The following is a 21,363-nucleotide window of genomic DNA, read 5'->3' on the forward strand; positions in this document are numbered from 1 at the left end:
CTGTTCACAACTGCCCATCTACTTCAGAGAAGAAAGGCATACTCGTATGCATTATGAGTATTTTTACAGGTGTGTTGCCCTAGGGAAGAAGATGGAAAACCTCCAGGGTCCAGAAACACAGTACAACTCGAATGACTAGTGTTAGTGAAGCCTCCATTAATTAAGATATTAGGTAGAGCTTCTTGTCTTTCCCTGTGTTACATGGAAGAAAATCAATGGGAGCTTGTGATTCTTAAAAGCTCTTCTCTTTTACCTCTGAGATTGTGTGTGCTGCTTCGCCTGGAACCTCCTGACTTCCTCTTATGCTGAGTAATTTACCGATTAAGTACAAGTATTACTTTTTGTAGGTAGCTTTTCCTGACCTCAGAAAGATGGTCTAGAAATTGCTCCAGTGTGCCTGTCATCTTGATCATTGTGTAATAAACAGCTATTTACCTTCAGTCTTCTGGATTCTACTGGAAGATAGGGATTTATATATTGTTATCTTTTACCCCCGGACACATATGTCTCTATTTTTCTTTTTTTTTTTCTTTAATGAAACCAGAAATTTAGCATCTGTACTAAATAAACGTGGATACTATTTGAAATGATAACTATTTGGACTCTGTCAGGTTTAATGCTGTGTATAATACTAAACCCAGAAAGACTCCTTTTTTTTTTAATTTGCTTAATTAACTAAACATATAAAACAAAGATTGTTAAAGTTTCCTCTAGGTGGTGACATTGTACAATTTATAAGCTTTTAGTGACCTTGTATAAATACTCTGTGAGCCATTTGTGTATATGATCATAGAAAAAGTAAAATAGTTTTCACGAAGTTGTAAGTATGTATGGTTATTTCAATTCTGGACAAGTGTAAAATAATAGTTTAGTTTAAATAAAAGCTAAACAATATTAGATTTCTTTATTGATGGTGTTAAGCCATATTGATATTAGGATTAATAATTAGTTGCCTAATATTTTTGTTGTTAAATATAAAGAAATTTGATTTTCTAAAGCCAGTCAGAAAAGCTTAACCAAGCCAATAAAAAATAAGCAAATTATCTTTTTTGCTGATTTCTAAAACTGTAATATTAATTGGAACCCATAGTCCTGTTATCCAAGTAGTTATCAAGTTTTATTAGCTGATTAAGGATACTTCACTATAGCAATGACGGGTTAATAATCAAAAAACTAGAGCACTGACATCCATTCACATCTTGTTTGTTTATCTTGTATTTGTTTTTGCAAATGTATGTGCAAACACAAATTTCATTTTGTAAATCTAGTAATTAAAAATTTTTTTTTTAATTTGTTGATCTGATAGAGAGACATTGATTTGTTCTACTTACGCATTCATTGGTTGATTAGGTATATGCTTTGGCTGGAGATCAAACCAGCAACCTTGGCAAAATAGTCATTTTAATAGTTACTCCTTTTTGAGTAAATTATTTCATTATTAAATTCTTTTAACCTGTCCTTAAGATTGAAGGGACAGTGTCAGTGGAATCAAGTAACTTGTTCTTAACTGTCATTGTCTATTCTTTTGGCACTTGTGCAAGTTTAAGCATCTGTAATGTGGTTCATTTTTTTATGACAGTTGTGTTTGATTGTTCATAGTGAAAGCTTACATACTCTTAAGCAGTACAGGATTATATGTAAAAAGGTTCAATACTTGATAATTTCCTGCTTTTGCTCAATTGGTCATTTATTTTCCTTGTAGCTCGTCAAGGTTTTTTGGTTTTTAAATGATTTTTTTAACCTCAGTTAATTATTATTTCTTTTGGAAGCCCTTGAATTCCACTATACTTCCACTGTGGGATTATTGGTTATGCTTTGTTTTATTTTTTTTAGCGGTTTCTCTAGTGTTTACAATAACTTATCACAGTCTACTGTGATAAGTATACCATAATATACCACCTTACACATTAAATTAAGTTTTATTTTCTCTTCTCTCCTATTCTTTGGTTATAGTTGTCATACTTTTTTTTTTTTTTTTGGTTTTGTTTTTTTTTTGGTTTTTTTTTTTTTTTTTTTTTTAATTTTATTTATTTATTTATTCATTTTAAAGAGGAGAGGAAGGGAGAGACAGAGAGAGAGAGAGAGAGGAGAGACAGAGAGAGAGAAGTGAGGGAGGAGCTAGAAGCATCAACTCCCATATGTGCCTTGACCAGGCAAGCCCAGGGTTTCGAACCGGCAACCTCAGCATTTCCAGGTCGACGCTTTATCCACTGCGCCACCACAGGTCAGGCTCTTTTTTTTTGGGTTTTTTTTTTTCATTTTTCTGAAGCTGGAAACAGGGAGAAACAGTCAGACAGACTCCCGCATGCGCCCGACCGGGATCCACCCGGCATGCCCACCAGGGGCGACGCTCTGCCCACCAGGGGGCGATGCTCTGCCCATCCTGGGCGTTGCCATGTTGCGACCAGAGCCACTTTAGCGCCTGGGGCAGAGGCCACAGAGCCATCCCCAGCGCCCGGGCCATCTTTGCTCCAATGGAGCCTCACTGCGGGAGGGGAAGAGAGAGACAGAGAGGAAAGTGTGGCGGAGGGGTGGAAAAGCAAATGGGCGCTTCTCCTGTGTGCCCTGGCCGGGAATCGAACCCGGGTCCTCCGCACGCTAGGCCGACGCTCTACCGCTGAGCCAACCGGCCAGGGCAGTTGTCATACTTTTTACCCATATGTATGCCAAATACCCAAGAATATATTTTTATTTTTTAACATATGTTTTAAAGAAATGTTTAAAAATGAGAATAAAAATTTTAAATATTTTTGTCACATAAATATGTGACTCTTCATTGCTTTTTATAGATCCAAGTATTAAAATCCTGTTACCATTTTCTTTGGCTTTGAAAAACTGTATCATTTCTTTTTATTTCTCTCTCTTTTTCTATTTTTTTTCTTTCACAGAGACAGAGTCAGAAAGAGGGACAGACAGACAGGAAGGGAGAGAGATGAGAAGTATCAATTCTTCATTGTGACACCTTAATTGTTCATTGATTGCTTTCTCATATGTGCCTTGACTGAGGGGCTATAGCAGAGCGAGTGACCCCTTGCTCAAGCCAGCAACGTTGGCGTGATGTCTGTGATCCCACGCTCAAGCTGGATAAGCCTGCACTCAAGCCAGCGATGTTGAACCTGCGTTCTCTGAGTCCCAGTCCAACGGTCTATCCACTGTGCCACGCCTGGTCAGGCAAACTGTATCATTTCTTATGAGGCTTGCCGACAATGAATTCTTTTTATCTTCTATGGTGTGAAATAAACTTTTATTTCATTTTTATTTTTGAAATATTTTTACAAGGGAAAGATTTTATTGTCTATTTTTTTCTTCCTGTACTTTATTTTCTTTTTGCCACATTTTACACCCTTTTCTAGGGGGTATCCAGTTAACATGTTTTAGAACACGATATATTCCCACACCTTAGTGAGACTCCAGTTTTGCTTTTGATTTTTTTAATTGAATTTATTAGGGTAACATTGGTTGATAAAATTATATGGGTTTTAGGTGTACAGTTCTATAATTCATCATGTGTACACTGTACTGTGTTTACCACACCAACGCAAGTCTCCTTCCCTCACCATTGTTCTCCCCTTTGTGTTTTTCAGTTCCTCTCACCTGCTTTTCCTCCGGGCATCACCACACTGTTACCAGTGTCTGAGTTTTTGGGGGGTTGTTTGTTTGTTTGTTTGTTTGTTTTTATATTTATACAACTTTAAGGTGTTTTACTCTTTCGTGGGCTGGCACATAATTTCTGGCAGACCAGTAGCAGTCTACAGACTGGCTGTTGGAAATTACTGCCTTAAACTAGCATCATTTATTAAAATTCATTTTGCTACTCTAATTGGGTGTTTATTTCTACCTTGTATTCCAAAGTACTGATTCAAACCTCTGCTTTATCCACCCTTTGGTTTATTCCGTCTGGTGTATTCTTAACGTCAGATATTGTATTCTTCATTTCTAAGTGGTCCTTTTTTATGATTTGTATGTTCTTTTTCATGCTGTTGTAGTTCCGAGTTCCGTGAGCATCCTTATAACCATTACTGTGAATTCTGTATCTGATAAATTGCTTGCCTCCATTTCATTTAGCTCTTTTTCTGGAGACTTCTCCTGTTCTTTTATTTGGGGCCTGTTTTTTGTCTCGCTGTTTTGGCTGTCCTTTTTTTGCCTTTGTTTTTTTATGTGTTACATGTCGGCTGTGACTTTCAGTCTTCGTACGGTGGCCTGATGTAATTGGCTGTCCTTTTTTTGCCTTTGTTTTTTTATGTGTTACATGTCGACTATGACTTTCAGTCTTCGTACGGTGGCCTGATGGAGTTGGTATCCTGTGGGAACCAGGGGCACAGTGTCCTCGACCTTGATCAGCTGAGCTGGGTGTTCCAGGAATGACCCTTGTGTGGGTTCTGTGGGCCCTCTCGTAATTGAGTCTTGGTTGCTACTGACACATTCATGTGTAGGATCAACCCTTAGTTGGCTGTCTGTGAGGCTTAACCCCATCCAAGGCATATGAGTTGCTGTGCAGTTGGTGACCACACAAAGCCGAATTTGCCACACTTGGTTTGATGCCTGCCAGTCTCTCCCTTTGGATGTGCTGCTTGTGAAGCTTAATGGATCCTATTGTGATGTTGTGTGAGTCTGGCTATCACGTGTGTTGGTTCTGGGCCTCTTAGAAGGGATCTTGGTACAGGCCAGTGTGAGATGCCTTCTGTGCCTGGCCCCCGGCAACCTGTGTGGAGTTACAAGTGATTCACAATTTGTGGCTGCCTTTACTGGGTTGAGTGCATGCACAAAGGACCAAGCTGTGCAACGTGGCTGGCTTTCACCAGCACCAGGCCCAGGGGTAGGTCAACAAAAGTTTGAAGGCACCTGAAACTTTCCTGCTGCCTCAGCCTGCTGGCTGCTTGTTAGGCACAGTCCCTGAAAGAGCCTCTGGTGGAGTGAATAGGATGGGGCTAGTGGATCCCCCATGAGGGAGGGGTGCTAGTCAGGCTTCTGAAAGGTGGTGGGAGTGGGAGTGGACCCCACTCCAGAGCCACAGGACTCACTATGTCCTGGATTTTGCCCTGACTTCTGCAGAGTGAAGCCAATAGATTTTGGGTGGGTGTGGCTCTGGACCCAGGAATATGGGCCTGCTGAGAGCCAGGAAGATAATCCTATTGGATCTCTTGTAAGGGGGAATTGTTAGTCCGGTTCACAGCAAAGTGGAATGACACTTGCCTCAAAGCCAGACAATTCAGTCATCAGCACTCCCTGAGCCTATCCAGAGATCTACACCCAGGTCAAGGCAGCTGGCTCCTCAGCAGGGCTTAAGTCCTGCAGGATGGGGCAAGAGGGAGTTTGGAGGGTCGGACTATTGCTTTCTCCCAAGCTGATGCCATACAAGGGGAGTGCTCCATCAAGAAAGATGGCATCTGTGGTGTGGGAGAGTGACTCAGCACTGGTGTCCTGGTGGCTGTCCCTTCAGCTGTCTCCCCAGAGCCACAAACTCCAGATTCTTTTTAGGCAACTCTAGTCCACTCTGCCTTCCCTCCACCAAGGCCCAGGGTGAGTGGCTATAAAGTAATTTTGTGCACTGGCCCTTTATGAGGGTGCTTGTGTCTCTCTGAAGTCCCATCTTTTTCTGGCTGACAGAAACCCTGCTGTTTTTCCCAGCCGGATGTTATATCGGCACCTCTTTCTAGCTCTGGTGCTCTAGGCTGGGGAGCCTACCTGGGGTTGAGAAACCACACTTCTCAGGGAGAACCTTGGCTGCTGAGATCTTCCTTCAGAACTTTAGTCACCAGCCATGGGAGCGTGGCCAGCTCGTTTCATATCTGCATCCTTCCTACCAGCCTTGGTGTGGCTTCTGTGACAGCTCCTTGGTTATAAAACTTCTTCAGTTAGTCTTCAGTTGGTTATTCAGGATGATTGTTCTTAAATTTAGTTCTAACTCCAGTTTGGTCCTCGGAGATGAGTGTGACATCAGCTACTCAGCCGCCATCTTGGATCTCTCTGCTGGTGTTTTCAACCCTTTTGCTCCCTGCTCTGTTTTGAGTAGTTTCTATTTTTGTGTTCTGAAGTTTATTAACCTTTTCTTCTGTGGTGTTTAAACTGCTGTTAATCTTATCCAGTAAGTTTATTTCAGATAGTATATTTTTCATATCTAGAAATTCAATTTATAGTCCTTTGTGTATTTTATTTATCTTCCTATTTTATTCATGATTTCTTTAAAATACTTTATAATGGCTTCCTAGATTTGCTTTTAGACATCAGTATATATCATCATAATTCCTATTTGAGTGCCACATTTATTAACCTATTAAAGTGTCAGTTTTCACAGTTGCTTTTAATGTACCTTTCTAGTGTATTTATATCATGCATTTCATATTTTTATGTTGCTCATGTATGAACAAGAATGTATTAGAATTTAATGTGTAGATTTTATGGAATTTTATACATACCTTCAGGGTTGGTAAATATTTGTTTACAAGTGCCTCAAGTTAAATTAAAATGGAGTCAGAAAGTATTTTATCTATTAGTCATCTTTAAATAATATTGATTTATTAAAAAACATTTCCTTGATGAAATGAGTCAAATATATTTTCTTACAGATTACTTTAATTACATGTTTATGCTGTTTTATTAGGTAATTTCTATGTTGGACATTAAGATTTCATCACACTGCTGCTGCCAAAATAAGTTGCTTATGTTAGAGTTTTATATGAATGTTACCCTTTCTTTCCATTATTTATTGCATAAAGATCTTTATATTCATCAGTGGATTTAAGTTCTTTTCACTTTTATTAATATTACAAAATGTATATCTTGTGATACATTTTCTGTACTTAAGAGCTGCAAACCACATAAGATATTTACAAGTGTAAAAACCAGGTCAACTTTTATCCTAAATCTTTCTGATTCTGAGATGATCCAGTTCTCCGACTTAAAGTGTATAGTAATGTCTTTGGAATTGCAATAACTAATTATGCATGTAAACCAAGAAAAAATGCATTTGGACAAACCAGTAAACTATATTGTCATTACACTGTATTTTCGGAATCAGCCATTCTTATTGATGTTAACTTTTAAAGGCCAAAAAGTTGATACATGTTTATATTTGTTATGTGAGGGAGGATGATAGTAATGGTGTGGTGATAGTGAAGTGGGAGTAATTTGATTTTTGCTTCAAAGGAGATAGATAGATGATAGATAGATAGATAGATAGATAGATGATAGATACAAATTTTTGCTTCAAATAGACTGACTCCATTTTATTGTAAGCAATAAAAGGAAGTACAGTAACAGATTTGAAACTGAAAATTGTACTTTTTAAATTGCTTTCACATGCTAACAAGTAAATGGTGGATTAATTTTCTGCATGTCTGCTTAATGGTTAAGTTCAGATATGGCAGCCACTAAAGCCAAGGTGAATCTTAGAATCAGCCTCATTTCATATTATCTGGGCTGTTACCTGTGCTTGATAGCCATTTATCCCCAAAGTTGGTTGGTCTACCATGTAGCTTACTATACTCTATCAGGGGTCTCAAACTCAACTCAGCATGTGGGCCGCAGAGCACGATCACAGCCGTTTGGCGGGCCGCACTAGGTCTACAAAAGGCAACTGTTACGCAACACTTTTCAGTGTCACAAAACGACCAGAAACTGTAGTTTGTGGATTAGTCTGCAGGCCGCACAAAATTGTTTGGCGGGCCGCGAGTTTGAGACCTCTGCTCTAGATGGTAGGATTCACCTCGTATTCACTACTATAGATAGAAAATAAGGAGAAAAACCTGGGAAATGAAACTGTCAGTACTGTATCTCATGTGAGTACAGTATTTAATAGTATGTTTTATCATGTTGATCAATATTATACATAGATAGCAAATAATATCTTAAATTTTTTGTATTTCTTTTTCAGTGAGGCTGTTTTAATGAAATTCAGGTTGCTTGAAATAGTCATTTGGGGACTAGGAAGACAGGTATTAAGTTTATTTGATAATTATGATCTTTATAATGATGTGAAATGCCAGTGGTCTCTGCTGCTTGTATGTAGGTATAGAAAAAGAGAACAGATGGCTTTATGTATGAGCATGCTTTTTCCAGAGGGATATAAAAAATATTCAGGGGTAAGAAGGAGATAGGGCAGTAATGTTCTTGGAAAATATATTGTGAAGTCAAAGCTGGTTGCAGAGGGACATTGAAGGAGAGAAGACTGTCATGAAGAACTAAGGAGACACCAGTGAGTTGGAAGCCTGTTGTAATGTTGAGAATGTAGTTGAATGTTAGGAAAAAAGAACATTGTGTTTAGAGTGAATGCTTGATATACTGATTTTGGAAGTTTGTGATTGTAAATTAATTATGGGAGGACTGGCTTGTAAGGGAGAGTACATACAGTTATTGGAGGTCAGGGTCGATAAGAATTGAGAATATGGCACTGCATATGCATGAGAATTAGATTTGCTTTCTAATCAGAAAATTCAAGATCAAAATGACAGCAAAATACAATCGACTCCCTCATTTAAAAGGAAGTTTGATATTGGCAATATCCAGCCAGTATGCGAACCCCATAAAGTCATTAGAGATTCACAGTCCTTCCAATTTCAGATCTACAAACCAGTACATAATTACAGTTTCCAAGTTGCTTGTGTCCAAGATGTCCACAAGAATTTCAGTCATCCCATTTTTATTCTAGGCAAAGGGAAGAGAAAAGAGAAAGGGTCAGTCAGATCTTTTCCCTGCTATCATTTCCCGTTTTAAGGTGACTTTCCAGAAAACTTTCTCAACAATTTCTGGTTGGATGATAGTAGTCTTAGTTACATGGCCGTAGTTTGTTTTGAGTAATACGAGGAGGTGTACTCTTTTGGCTGGATACAGTACAACCTCCTGATAATGTAGGGGTCTTGTTAGTAAGGAAGATGGGAAGAATTGCTGTGGAAAGGCAGCAAGCAGTCTCGGCCACAAATACTGATTTTCTCTGTGCTCAGGCATCATTGATGGAAGAACAAGGAGGTCCATGGGTGATTACGAGCATAACAAGAGCACGTGGAAGAGGGTGGCGTGAGCCCTAGAACCAGCGTGTTTAGAGAACATTGAGAAAATCCTGGGATGTAATAGCAGTGGGGAACAAAGACAGCCAGTCCTACTTTCCAATCCAGAGACAGAAGGAATGTAAGAGAACTAAAAATTACTGCTAGAGGACTGCAGATGATTTCTTCAGGTGACATCTGGTTTTAGTTAGGACAGAGAGAAGGAACTTGAAGAGATGTTATGAAGCAGTAGTTCAGGGGATACAGGAGAAGGATTGGAGTCATGGGAAGAGGCATAGGCTGAGTTGGATCAAGAAGGTAGTTTAGACTTGAGAGGAATGACAATGCAGTAAACAGTGAGTCTTACTAACCTTTTGGTCACCTATCCACATGAGTTAAAAAAATTAAATACGAATTTCCAATATATTGTATAAATTATTTGTAAATGATATTTATGTTCTGATATATTAATACTCTGTGTTACAAAAGGTATAAAAATAAAAAGTTTTAAAAATTGAGATTAAAAAATATCAATAGGATTGCTAATATTTTTCCCCACACCCCAGCCAGTTGTTTTGCCAATTCTGGGACCAATAGTTCTTAAAGGTTTGAGGCCCAGTATAGCTTAGGGCAGTGTCTCTATTAGGAGAAATATGAGCAGCCTGGCATGAAATTAATTAAACAAGGAGGCCATTAGACCGATGTGGCTCTAATGCTGTGGCAGCCTATGTAAGTAAACTGAACTCTAACCTGAAACGCCAGTTACTAAATCAAAATGCTAACAACAACCAAATACAGGCAGCTAAGGAGGCTTCCAGGGGTCTTCAAAGTTTTTATAAAAACCGCCCACTTTTGCAGTGCTGGTCAACCTGGTCCCTACTGCGCAAGCAAATAGCCCTGTGATTGGCCCACCATGGAAGCTGGACCACCCACTAGTGGGGGTAGGGACCAGGTTGACCAGCACTGCAAAAGTGGGCGGTTTTTATAAAAAAGTTTGACGACCCGTGCAAGCTCTATAGCTCCTGTTTGCTTCTGCACTTTCTTTGTGTAAATCTTTCTCCAACTTCTGTTCGTGGAGCACTCCTAACCACTCTTAGTTTGGCACAAGCCTGTTTGAATTGATTTTTGCTCAAATAACTAAATATTTTTGATATGCTTCAATTTATATTTTAACAATCCCACTCTTAACTAAAAGACTTTCTCTCAAAAATAAGAATAACACTTAAAATTCCTTGTATGTATGAAAGAAGGAATCACAGATCATTAGAAAGAAAGGATTTATTGGTTTTTGAGTCAGGTGCCAATAACTTGGGGAGAAGTGCAATTAGATACAGGAGTTAAATTTGAAAAATTAAATCGTAAAAACAACTAGAAAAATTTTATAACTAAATAACTAAATCTTCCCTAGGGATAAAAGAATTTTCAAAGCTTAGAACTAATAGGGAAAAAATAATAGCTTTGAGTACATAAGCCTCTGTGTTTTAAAATAACATTTAAAAATTGAAATGATATAGTATTTGTAACCGTGTTTATTTAAAGAACTCCATGATTTACTGTAAAAAAAAAAAATGCTGAAAGAAAAGACCTAACAATTGACAAAGTCAGTGTTAAGGTGGGAAAAAAAGCTGACTGAAAAAAAGGCATACCTTGAACAATTCAAAAGAAATATGACTGGTTTAAAAAGAGGAGGGTGCTCAACCATGCTTTGTAAGACCTGGCGGGATTGATGTGGAAAACCTAACAAGTAAATGGGAAATGGACCAAGAGAGGTTGTTAAGTATGACTAGTTAAAAGAAAGAAAAAGATAAGATTTAGTCATATTTGTGATCAAAGCAATGGATATTTAAATAAAATAAATGGCCTGACTGGGCGGTGGCGCAGTGGATAGAGCGTCGGACGGGGATGTGGAAGACCAGGTTCGAGACCCCAAGGTCTCCAGCTTGAGCGAGGGCTCATCTGATTTGAGCAAAAGCTCACCAGCTTGAGCCCAAGGTCGCTGGCTCGAGCAAGGGGTTACTTGGTCTGCTGAAGGCCCGCGGTCAAGGCACGTATGAGAAAGCAATCAATGAACAATTAAGATGTTGCAATGCACAATGAAAAACTGATGATTGATGCTTCTCATCTCTCTGTTCCTGTCTGTCTGTCCCTGTCTATCCCTCACTCTGACTCTCTTTCTGTTTCTGTAAAAAATAAATAAATAAATAAATAAATAAATAAATAAAATGCTTTCTTGCTTTTCAATTAGCATATGTCAGTCAGTTTGAGTGTCAGAGTGATCCCTGGTGCTGGGCACTGCAGTGCACGTGAAGCACCATGTTTTTTACATTGTGTGGCAGAGTGCACCTGCACAGTGCTTGTGGACTTCATTTTCTTTCCTTTCATTAACCCCTAGGTGGATCAAACCCTTAAATTTGATTTGTGGCAATAGAATAATAAGTTAAACCTTAAATTCTAAAACATGAGATAGTCCTAAAAGCCTAATAAGCATTAAAAGAGTAGTTCCTTCTGATAAAGTTATTAAAATTAAAAAGATGCACAGAATAAACACAGTGTTATACATGTATCAATGCATTTTTAGAGAAGATAGGATCAAGTGGACATAATTGAATTGGAAATCCTGAGAGTCACTAACGGGTACCAAGTCATGTTACAGACTAGTAAATAAAGCAGTGATAGACCCAGTAGACTAAGGAAACAGGATGAACAATACATAGACTTGGGCTCTTTTATCCCATGGAAACTTAAATATGATAATGAATGATAAGAGTGGCATTTAAATTAGTGGGGCAGAATGAACTATTCTTGCATTCATGTATTTATTCAGAAAATGTTTATCGAAGGCCAAGCACTATATTAGATTCCAGCGTACATCAGAGAACCAAATAGATTAAAATTGCGGTCATCATGCAGTTTAAATTCTAGTTGTAGTAGAGACAGGATAAATAGATAGAAGATGATTACATCCTAAGAAGAAAAGGAAAAAGGAATGAGGATTCCATTTGGAGGAAAATAACTATATTCCCTACTTCATACTGTATAAAGAACAGTCACAGCCAATTTGTTAGAAAAGCAAATAACCCAGTAGAAAATTTGGCAGATTTTCTCTTATTTTGATAGATATTTTTAATTCACAAAGGACGTTATAGGGCTATTCAGTAAATATCTAACTATTTCGTAGTCAGGAAAATGCAAAACCAAAGAGTGAGATACTTAACCCTGAGATTGACAGGAAGTTTAGTAATAATGAATTTGGGGGCAATGGGTTCTTTTGTATGTTGCAAATATAACTCCTATGTTAGTACAGAAACCTGTTTTGGAGGACAGTTTAAGAGTAGCTCTCGAAGTGAAAAAGGTACACATACTATGACCCAGGAATTCCACTTCTGGATATTTACTTCAGAGAACTCCCGAATGTATGCACAGGAAGGTATGGTCAGGCAGCAGGATTTGGAATAATGAAATCTGAGAACTACGTAAATATGCTTTAGTTAGAGTGATGTACTGTATCTATACTGTGGAGCACTGTAGCACAGACACAGACCTCCAAAACGTACTGTTGAATGTAACAGGTAAGTTACAGATGATATACGTACACAACAGTGACAACAACAATTACCACCGAACTCTTCGCAGCTCTTATTTTTGGAAAAGCTATTTTCAGAGAGGTCCTTAGCTTCAGCCTTATCTCTAATGTTTGCATTAATTTTTTGAGAGAGCATAGTTTTGTGTACATAAAAATGTTTAAAACAATTCTTCCTATTAGCCTCAGCGCAAATCACATCTCCCATTATTCCAGCCCATATGGTCTTCATGTGGGCATTTTTCTGAGTGCCCCAACTCACCAATTAAATTAAAGGGTTTTTTGACTGCTTAAAAAACCTAGTCCTTCTTTATAATATATATACCAAAAGGGAATGCCTTACTTGGTAAAAATTTGTTGTCATCTTGAAACTTATTCATTCTTAGCATAATATTTTGTGTTCTTTATATTTGTAAATAAGATTCATGGTAAATTAAGAGTTTTAAATGATTTATTACATAAAATGTATTTTAAAAATTCAGTCAACAAAAATGTTAAAAAATTTAGTTGTTCAAATTATTTTTTTTGTAGGTCGTTTATACGCGATGCAGACTGGAATGAAGATTGATAGTAAAACTCCTGAATGCCGTAAATTTTTATCAAAGCTAATGGATCAGTTAGAAGCTGTAAGTTAGAGTGATAATTTATTTTCTGATTAATGTTTAAAATCCTATTTTATTTCATTTCTGTTTATGTGTTGTTTTAGTTTTTTCTCTTGACAGCAATCAGCTATGTTGTTATAGCTGAGGAAAAAATAGTTTTGGGAGCTTTTTGATTTATATCATACTGCTAAGGGAGTTGTAAGCAAAATTCAAAATAAGTCCCATTATCCTTGTATATATCACTATATCTTGTTGCATATTATTATAGATGGTCTTTGAGTCATCTTTGATAAGTGATGAACCCTTTCTAACCTTCCCTCATGGCAATAGCAAGGATGATTGAAATGGGGTCTTTACTTAGTGAAAGGAACAATGAAGGAAATGATACCAGTTGCCTCTCCTCTCTTCCTCCCACTTGTGGTCCCAGGGTAAGTTATTCTTAGGGTCCAGGCACTCTCCCTGCTAGAAGAAATGGGGAAAGTGACTAATGCGTCACCTTGAATTTCACAGGTTATGGAGGGGTACCAATGTATAATTTCACAGGTTATTTATAAATGTTGAAAATTATTCTGATCCAAGTCTAGTTGTATTAAACAGCCATGGGCAGTAGTGTTTATTATAACTTGGTATAGGTGTCTGGCCTTCTGACCCAAAGCCCCTGTCCTCTGCTACAGTTAACTACTCAAGGTGGTTCTGGTGTCACCACTGATGGGAACTCGGCTGTCCCTGGAGCCTGTCTGGCCTTACACCTCTGACACTCTTTCCTTTTGGAGGGTGCGGTTAGATGGTAGGAAGCAGGTGTCTTACACATAGCAATATACTTATAAAACCCATTTCTGACAGACATGTTATATAGAATATATATCTATTAATTTCACAGTATAATGATACTAGGTAAAATAATCGCTTATGGATAAGACAAATTCATTTTTTATAGTAAAATATCATGTTTATCAAGGGCTCATCAGTTTATTTTTATCTAAATTGAACAAGTAGAGTAAGGTTATTCCATGTTGAGAGTACATCTGCCTAATATAATGTTTATATTACATTTTTAAAACTTTTTATATATTAAATATTTGCTGCCAGATATTTTATATTAAAGATAAGATGATACATTCTTGAATTTTTTTAGAATTAAATTATATGTAGGCTTTTTTTTCTGCTTTTGTTCAGGATAAGTATCACAAAAACTGTCCCTACATTCCAACTTTAAAGCTCTTTGGACATTAGATTTTTCAGTTGTAATTATGAGGATATTTACTTTGTTGATTTTATGAAAACTCCTGAGGCCTTTTTTTATATTTTTATTTGATGTCTCTGAGAAAAGTAATTTAAAACAGGAGTATGGTGCTAAGATGTAATATTCCAGAAGTTGATTTATTTCAAAGTGACAGTCTAAGTAAAATGTAGGAATTTTGTTTTTAAAATACTTTCAATTATTGTATGTGTAGGAAAAAGATATACGGACTGGAAATTTACATAGTTTTAAATTGTGTTGATTTGAGGTATATGTTTGTCTGCATTTTTAAAACTTTCTCACTCCAATTCTAAGATTGTCATCTTTTCCTTACTTAGATCTCTTTTTTTGCACGTTCTCTGAGAGTTGCAATTTTAAAATATAATGATCCTTTAGTCTTTTTTTTATTATGAATATATTGCAATGGAGATAAATTAATAATTTTAATTATATATGACTAGAAAAGAATTTTCCATTTTTAGGATACCTGATAGTACATTGGATAATATATTATTTTGAAATACTGTGATGCTCTAAAGTAGGTAGTTGAACGTTATCTTTTTATTCTTATTTTTATTTTTGAGCTAATTATACTTTCAGGTTATCTTACGTGTGCTTCTTCAAAATTTCATGAGCATTGGATTCTGTTTTAAATACTTGTGCTGAGGCAGAGCACTTTGTCTTGCAAGATTTCATTAATAACATCTTTTATTAAACTGAATATAAAATAATTTACTCAAAATGATTATTAGGATAATTTGTACTTAACTATACATTTCTAAAAGTCCAATATTGTAAGCTTTGTATTTGATTTTCTTTTAGCTTAAAAAACAGTTGGGTGATAATGAAGCTATTACTCAAGAAATAGTTGGTTGTGCCCATTTGGAGAATTATGCTTTGAAAATGTTTTTGTATGCCGATAATGAAGATCGGGCAGCACGATTTCACAAGTAGGTAAAGAAAGAGGAAAATAAAAATGGTCAGTTTAATTAAACCAGAAATGTCTATTTATGTGTTGAACACTTGCTGAAGTTCCTGATTAATTATATAAATTTTAAATAATTACTGTAGAATCTCAGAATGATTTTTAGTATCAAGTTAAATCTTGTCTTTTTCGAGAGAATGGCTGAAAGGAGAATACCCAGGGCAGATGTATTTTTTCAATAAATATATTCTAGTAATCCCTTAACATCTCTCAAAATCTAAGAGTTAATTTTAGCCAAAAACAGCCTGGTTCAATGATGCTGACTGTAAAATCTCCCACTCCACTAATTCAAATGATTTGTCATTATTATAATATTTAAATGCAAAGAAATGCACGTGGCTTGATATGCATTTATGTAATACTATTATTACATTATCTAAGATCAAACATATACTTTAAAACCTTACTGTACCATATTTACCTGTAGTATGAGTATTGTTACTTTCTTTTAACAGATTATGAGAGGAGCTCCATTGTTTCTCTCAAAGTCCGATTTTATTTAAAATACTAATTTCAGAATGTTATTATAAACATTGAAATATTTTTCTTATAGCTACATGACTAATTCTGCATCTTAATTTTTTTCCTTTAAACTAGACTAGCTCTCTTTTCTCTTCCAGAAACATGATCAAGTCCTTCTATACTGCAAGCCTTTTAATAGATGTCATAACAGTGTTTGGAGAACTCACTGATGAAGTGAGTGTATAATCTTTCTTGTCTTAATAGCTAATATCAATATTGTTACTGTTCATCAGTTTTATTATGATAATGTTTATGTAGAGCAGTGTATTCTTCAGAATTGTAATGTAATCAAAAAAGTTGATTTTAAATTTACTACACATTTTAAAAAGTAAGTTCTCTAAATTCAGTATGTATTTTATGCTTTAGCAAATGCATGACCACTGTATTGGGCATCCCCAGTTTTGAGTTTGATTTTATTGTGTTTAAATATTACTAATTCTGTATGCTGTTAAATTTGTTCACTGTTACTTGGTGAACATACTGGAGGAAACAACTTTAAGGACATTTTCTATTTCATTTCTCAGAAATATTATTATGATTTGTTTCTATTGTAAAATATATATGGAACATATTTTACAAGGTACTTCATATTTATTCACTTGCTTCTCAATCACTCTTAGGGTAAGCAGAGTACATACCTGTTGTATACCTGAGCACATTGAGACTTACATTGCTTTGGTGTTTCCACTGTTGCCGAAAATGTGCTCTTTGAGAAGGGAGTTATTAATCTAGAAAGAGACAGAGGAAAAAGGGAGAGCCATAATGAGACTAATAAAGTCATATTATACTGGTGATTTGAAATCTATGAAAAACATTGCTCTCTGTGATTATTTTTTTTCAAAATGATGAACAGCTCACAGTACTATTCTAACCAAAACAAAGTGTAGCTTATGAGATATTTGCATTTTTGTAAAACTGTATCAAAACTGCAAAAGTTCTTTATGTTTGTATGTAAAATGAACTCAAGTTCTAGGCTTGGTGATTATAAGCTGGGTTTTACATTGGTAGAGTTGTTCAGGACACTTTAAAATTGTGTGGAATGAGGGACATTTTTTTGTGTGATTGTTCCTTTTATTTCAAAACACCAAGCATCCTGGCTGGTGCCTGTGTAGCATTCCCCAGTCATTCAGATAACCAGAAACCACCCCCCAGATATTTCCAAACACCTACTGATGTGACAATGCCCTTTGAGGGCCACTAGTGTCCCATTTTCCTGAGATAAAGTAGTGTGAGAGGAAACCGAGACCTGTCATGTGGAAAACTGAAATGCTGCTTTGTGGGTGGCACGTTTCGTGTGGAAGGCCCAGGGAATCCACTCCGTTTAGCTCCCGTTCTACTCTCGTCTCCTCTTACTGACTGGATTTCTTTTCCACTCCGTTGTACCAGTATGGGGCACTATCGTAGATACTTGAGGATACTGAGGTGATTCAGTGTAACATGGAGAGCTTTAGATAGTTCAGTATGGTTTTGGAGAGTACCAACCAGGTAGGCAAAGGAGAGTAATGGACCCCAGATTAGTAAAGTAAATCATAAACCAGGTCAGAACAAATTCTAGAAGGAAGAAGGGAGAAGAAAGTTTGCAAGCAGTATGGGGGTAGTTAGTGTCAGAGCAAGCAAGCCAAACAGCTGAGGCCTTCTGTATGACGGTACATAAGGGTGTTTAGTCTTCTGTTACATTCTTTTTGCTGTACTTTTTAAAAAATAGAGTGTTTTGAAAAGACCACTGGTTCACGAGCTAGATTACTCCAATTTACATAATTTCCAGTTCTCTTGCTGTTTAACCTACTCTTCGCTGTTATTGTTTTGCTGAGCAGCCTCTAGGAACTTTTCATTTCCTGGCGTTGCAAGTTCGTCTTGCTCAGGAAACCACTTACCAATCCCATTCCATGTTTGTCAGGCCAGTCGGCTGACCACCATCCCGGCTTCCAGCACTGGGAACTTGGTATTTTTAACCTGCTTTACTTAGTTAGGTTTTACCTTCTCTTTGAGTCTTAGCTATATTGTTTTACCCCGTATATGAGTTTCTCCTTTCTCTCTACTCTTCCACCTTCAGAGACTCAACTGTGTGAATATTACACTATAAGTGTATCGGCTTGAGTTTTATGTATTCTGTTTGGGAAGATACACTGCAAGTCCTTAGAGGGGTTGTCTTATTCTACTCTTCTTCTTTGGCAGTAAGTGCAGTTTGAACACTGAATAAATATGGTGGCTAACGAGTATTTTAAAAGTTTTTATAGTTTAGCTTTTTTATTTTTCTATCAGTAGATGGAAATAATGTTCAGACCTTTTTAACATAGAACTTCTTTCATAACTCTTCTGAAATGGGATAGATCTCAATTACTCACAGCATTTTGGTCTATTTCCTGATATTTTTTCCCCTTTAATTTCATGTCATTAGTCATAGTTACACAAAACTAAATAAAGTCTGTATTTTCTTTAGTTTTCACTGTTTATGTATGTGTGTTTTATCTGCCAGTATTCTGTTTCTCAGCTCCCCGACCTCTGTCTTAGGTGCATGGGTTGAACTGTTACCTGTGCCTTACATCATTCCAGCTCTGATAAATAAAACATTTTATTTTTTATTTTCCTACTGTAGCCTCTATTATTTACTTACTTGTTTTTATTTTATTTTTTGAGAGAAAAAGGCAGGGAGAGAGAGGAGACAGGAACAGCGAACTGCTCCTCTGTGTGCCTTGATAGGGCAATCCAAGCGCCACCCTCCACGCACCAGGCGCTCCCACCGAGCCATCCATCCAGGACGTAACTTTTATTGACTTAATTAATTTATATTCTCTAGAGACAGAGAGAAGGGAGAGGGAAGGGAAGCATTCATTTGTTTCTCAACTCAGTTGTGCATTCTTTGGTTGCTTCCCCTATGTGCCCAGACCGGGGACTGAACACACAACCCCTCCTTTTTGGATCAACGCTCTGAACTGACTGAGGTAACCAGCCAGGGCTCTATCCTCTTGATTATTCTATTTATGTCAATATATTTTTTTTTTTTTCTGAAACTGGAAACAGGGAAAGACAGTCAAACAGACTCCCGCATGCGCCCGACCGGGATCCACCGGGCACGCCCACCATGGGGCGATGCTCTGCCCATCCTGGGCGTCGCCATGTTGCGACCAGAGCCACTCTAGCGCCTGAGGCAGAGGCCACAGAGCCATCCCCAGCGCCCGGGCCATCTTTGCTCCAATGGAGCCTTGGCTGCGGGAGGGGAAGAGAGAGACAGAGAGGAAGGTGCGGCGGAGGGGTGGAGAAGCAAATGGGCGCTTCTCCTGTGTGCCCTGGCCGGGAATCAAACCCGGGTCCTCCACACGCTAGGCCAACGCTCTACCGCTGAGCCAACGGGCCAGGGCTATGTCAATATTATTAATAGGTCTCTTTTCTTTTTTCTTTGTATTTTAGATTTATTTCACTTCTAGCAATGTCTAAGGAACAGATATCATTTTACCTTTTTTCCCTTATGGTCTTTGGTTTAGGTTTAATACTACTCACCTAGGAAGAATATGAAAATCATTTAGAAAATATAATAATACTGCTGTTATCTGTTGAGTGTCTGTTAATTTGAAGGAACCAAATGAATATGCCATGTTTTCTGCCCTCACAGATCATGTGTACTAACTTGGAAAGAGAAGCAAAAGAACTAATGATATGTGGTCTCTTCAGGATAAAATTCAAGAAGAGACCTGTGTCTTCCACTTGCCAAGCCTTGTACTTAGATGCTTTAGATACATTTACTTTCATCTTTCGCAACTGACTTACAGTGGAGACCTGAGGGTCAGAGGGGAAGTGCCTTGTCCTCGGATGTTGTAGCCCACAACCGTTCTCAGGCTGTCATACAGTTCCAGCTTTTTGTTCTTAATTGGCCATTTATTGTACACTGTTTTGTAAAATACGAGTAATATTTGAATTACTAGAAAAATGAAACAAAAAAGGACATGTATAATACAATTTCTGTACTATTTTATAGTCTGTGTACTAGCACTGGCCTGGGACCGTATTTTGTTTAGCACTGATCTAGATCCCTCTGTGGAAGACCCCAGTGACTCTTGTTTGTATCCTAATCAGGGACTCTTGGACTGCAGCATGACTGAGCAATCATGTAATAATGTAGCCATCTGGAAGGAGGCAGTCTATGTAAGGTTTCCATCTGCCCTGGAAGCTCCTGAGTTAGCAATATCGTAATGCTAGCCTAGAAAAACCATGGTAGAATGAGAGACATTTACCGGTATCTAATTACAAAAACGTGTTCCCTATAGACACCTGCACCTAATATTTAATTAATTGTGAATGGAGTGGTTTTTGTATGCAGTGTTAGTACAATGTGGTTAAGAATACTACAAGGCTTTAGCTTTAAATTCCACGTGGCACTTCATTACTGGGTGACTTTGAGTAAGTTATTCAACTTATGTAAGCCTGTTCCCACATCTGTAAGATAAGAAAATTATAATACCTATTTCATCAAGTTGTCCTGGGTATAAAATGAGAAAATGCATGAAAAGCCTTTAGCAAAGTACCTAGCAGTAGTAAATGCTTAAAAATTCTTGGTTCCTGCCTTTATTAGTTGATGGATAATGTTCCAGTATACTACATTTACAGAGGCTATCAGCATATACCTGAAAATGTAATGGAAACTGTCCAAAACAGCTCAGTGTTATATATTTACTTAAGAAGAATGTATTTAGAAATAGATAGGTGTTATGTATTGCTGCTAACTATATGTGGAGGACTAACGTGTAATTGGAGTCTCAAAAAAGAAGGTAGAGAGAAAATGCAGAAGAAAAGAGTTTGAAGGAATTGTGACCATAGGTTTTCTACATTGTGTGAAAAAATAGTTATGGATCCAAGAAGTTCAGTGAACCCCAAATAAAATAAATACAAAGAAAACCGTACCTGAGAACCTCATAGGCAAAGCAGTGAAGTTCGGCGCTAAAAGTGCAGTCTTAGACGACAACACATTATACACAAGGTGACAATGCTTTGAAGGATGGTTGACTTCTCATTTTTATAAAAAACTGTTGGCAAGAAGATAATGAAATTGACACATCTAAAGTACTGAAAGATAAAACTAACAAGTGAATAAACCCTGTTAACTCAGAATTCTGTAAGGAGCAAAAGTAACCTTCAAAAAACGGCAAGGTAAATTAAAAGAAATTTTTTAGGCACATTACTTCATTGTTAACAAATCTGCACTAAAGATCTAAAGAATTAAACAGCAGTGTAGGAAATTTTTTAGTCTGAAGGATAATAATACCAGGTGGCAACTTGGAGTTACAGGGAGGAATGCATTTTAAATTGGAAGTAGTATGTAGGTAAATAAATATATACTGCTCACAAAAATTAGGAGATATTTCAAAATGAATATGAAGTGATAAAATATCCCATAATTTTTGTGAGCAGGGTATGTATGTATTTAAAGATACATACCTATTAAAGTAAATATTATAACC

General features: G+C 37.1%; 1 protein-coding gene across 1 annotated transcript in view; it reads left to right on the top strand.

The window, feature by feature from the left end:
- VTA1 (vesicle trafficking 1) overlaps window positions 1-21,363 on the top strand; it is a 44,112-nt gene that overhangs the window by 3,567 nt on the left and 19,182 nt on the right. The window contains exons 2-4 of the mRNA XM_066248359.1: window positions 13,093-13,187; window positions 15,226-15,353; window positions 16,009-16,084. Of these exons, the coding sequence (XP_066104456.1) occupies window positions 13,093-13,187; window positions 15,226-15,353; window positions 16,009-16,084 (299 nt within the window). The remainder of the gene's footprint in view (window positions 1-13,092; window positions 13,188-15,225; window positions 15,354-16,008; window positions 16,085-21,363) is intronic.

The sequence above is a fragment of the Saccopteryx bilineata genome, chromosome 12 (assembly GCF_036850765.1).
Source record: "Saccopteryx bilineata isolate mSacBil1 chromosome 12, mSacBil1_pri_phased_curated, whole genome shotgun sequence".
NCBI lineage: Eukaryota > Metazoa > Chordata > Mammalia > Chiroptera > Emballonuridae > Saccopteryx > Saccopteryx bilineata.